The sequence below is a fragment of the Condylura cristata genome, unplaced genomic scaffold (genome assembly GCF_000260355.1).
Source record: "Condylura cristata isolate star-nosed mole 26May11 unplaced genomic scaffold, ConCri1.0 scaffold00025, whole genome shotgun sequence".
In the NCBI taxonomy this organism is placed as follows: Eukaryota; Metazoa; Chordata; class Mammalia; order Eulipotyphla; family Talpidae; genus Condylura; species Condylura cristata.
The window spans coordinates 31,208,612-31,209,905 of record NW_004567126.1 but is presented as its reverse complement, the minus strand read 5'-3'; the positions used below and the strand labels follow the sequence as shown (position 1 = coordinate 31,209,905).

Genomic DNA, 1,294 nt, shown 5'->3' with positions numbered 1-1,294 from the left:
TGGTGAAAGGGGGGCCTGCAGGCCCCATCCTGCTCTTTGCCGTGTGGGGAAGAGGTTCTTCCCGGGGAAAATCTTTATACCAGGTTGGGACAGTTGGCTAAGAACTGCCCAGTAGGGGTCTTGGGCTGTAAGCTGTCCTGCAGCAAAAAGATCCGGACCTCAGGCTCCCCTCAGCCCAATGCAGCTCCCACGTCGAGGGTCAGGGGGACCCCGAAGCCGCGTCCTTACTACAGCCCGCCACCGGGGCAGGTGCCCCCACCCTGGCCCCTCGCTGGGCCCCAGGCTCACCCCTGGCGCTCGCCCCCTGCCCACGTGGGGTCTCCACCCTGGGGGCGGCCCTCCCGGCCCAGGAAGGAAGCAGGAAGGCGCTCTCTACCCCGTATTTACACTGGCGCGATTTGACTCCGTGCTGGAAGCGGCACTGTTCATCCGCGTCGTAGGCCTGGCCAGGTGCCACTGTGGGGTACACGAAGTCCTGTCTGGGGGGCCGGTTGTTCAGGCAGAGCCCCAGGCCCGAGCTGTGGCAGAGGGCGCAGCTGTCACGCGGGAGTCTGCGGGCCTGGGGCCCCGGGGCCCCTCCAACCCCAGCGGGACCTCTGAGCCGCGGGGCGGCACGTGCTCACTCCAGGAAGCTGGTGATGTAGTCGCGGCTGCACGACGACCACACGAAGGGGTTGGTCTTCATGGTGATGTGCGCGGCCATGAGCTTCGCGGGGTCCTGGCCCCGCGCCCCGCAGCTGTTCCCCACGCCGTCGTGGTTCATGCCAAACCTGGGCAGACAGCCAGGTCTGCAGGGCTTAGGGACCGAGCCCGGCCCCCGGCCTCCAGGCCCCGCCCAGGCCCCCGGCCCCGCCCCCCGGCCCGGCCTCACGTGTGTCCGATCTCGTGCGCGATGGTGAAGGCGGTGGCCAGGCCGATGTCCTCGTTGATGCTGCAGCTCCTCTCTCGCTCGCACATCCCGCCCACGGGGGCCAGGCCTGGGGGCAGCACCGGGGGCTGGGGCTCAGGGCTGCGGGCCCGCCCCACCCCGCGGGCCTCCCCCGCCCAGCGTGGGCACCGGGGAGTACCTAGCGTGCCACAGGGCTTGTTCTTGTAGATGCAGATGTCGTAGCTGTGAGAGGGAGCGGGAGTGAGGGGCTGCCCGCCCCAGCCCTGCTGCCCGCGCCCTATCGGGCCCCGCTGGAGAGGGTCGGCGGGCTTCAGGTGCTGGGCTGCATGGCTGACCGAAGGAACGTGAGCGCACAAGTGGCTCCAAGCCCCCGCACCCCGGTCTCAGAGTCCAGCAGCCCCCGCC

The 1,294-nt window shown here is 69.9% G+C and overlaps 1 protein-coding gene across 1 annotated transcript in view; it reads right to left on the bottom strand.

Moving 5' to 3' along the window:
• Window positions 1-1,294, bottom strand: part of ADAMTS10 (ADAM metallopeptidase with thrombospondin type 1 motif, 10) — a 10,576-nt gene that overhangs the window by 5,874 nt on the left and 3,408 nt on the right. The window contains exons 5-8 of the mRNA XM_004688955.2: window positions 1,068-1,179; window positions 872-977; window positions 624-770; window positions 377-518 (exon numbers count right to left, since the gene is read on the bottom strand). Coding sequence (XP_004689012.1) covers window positions 377-518; window positions 624-770; window positions 872-977; window positions 1,068-1,179 — 507 coding nt within the window. The remainder of the gene's footprint in view (window positions 1-376; window positions 519-623; window positions 771-871; window positions 978-1,067; window positions 1,180-1,294) is intronic.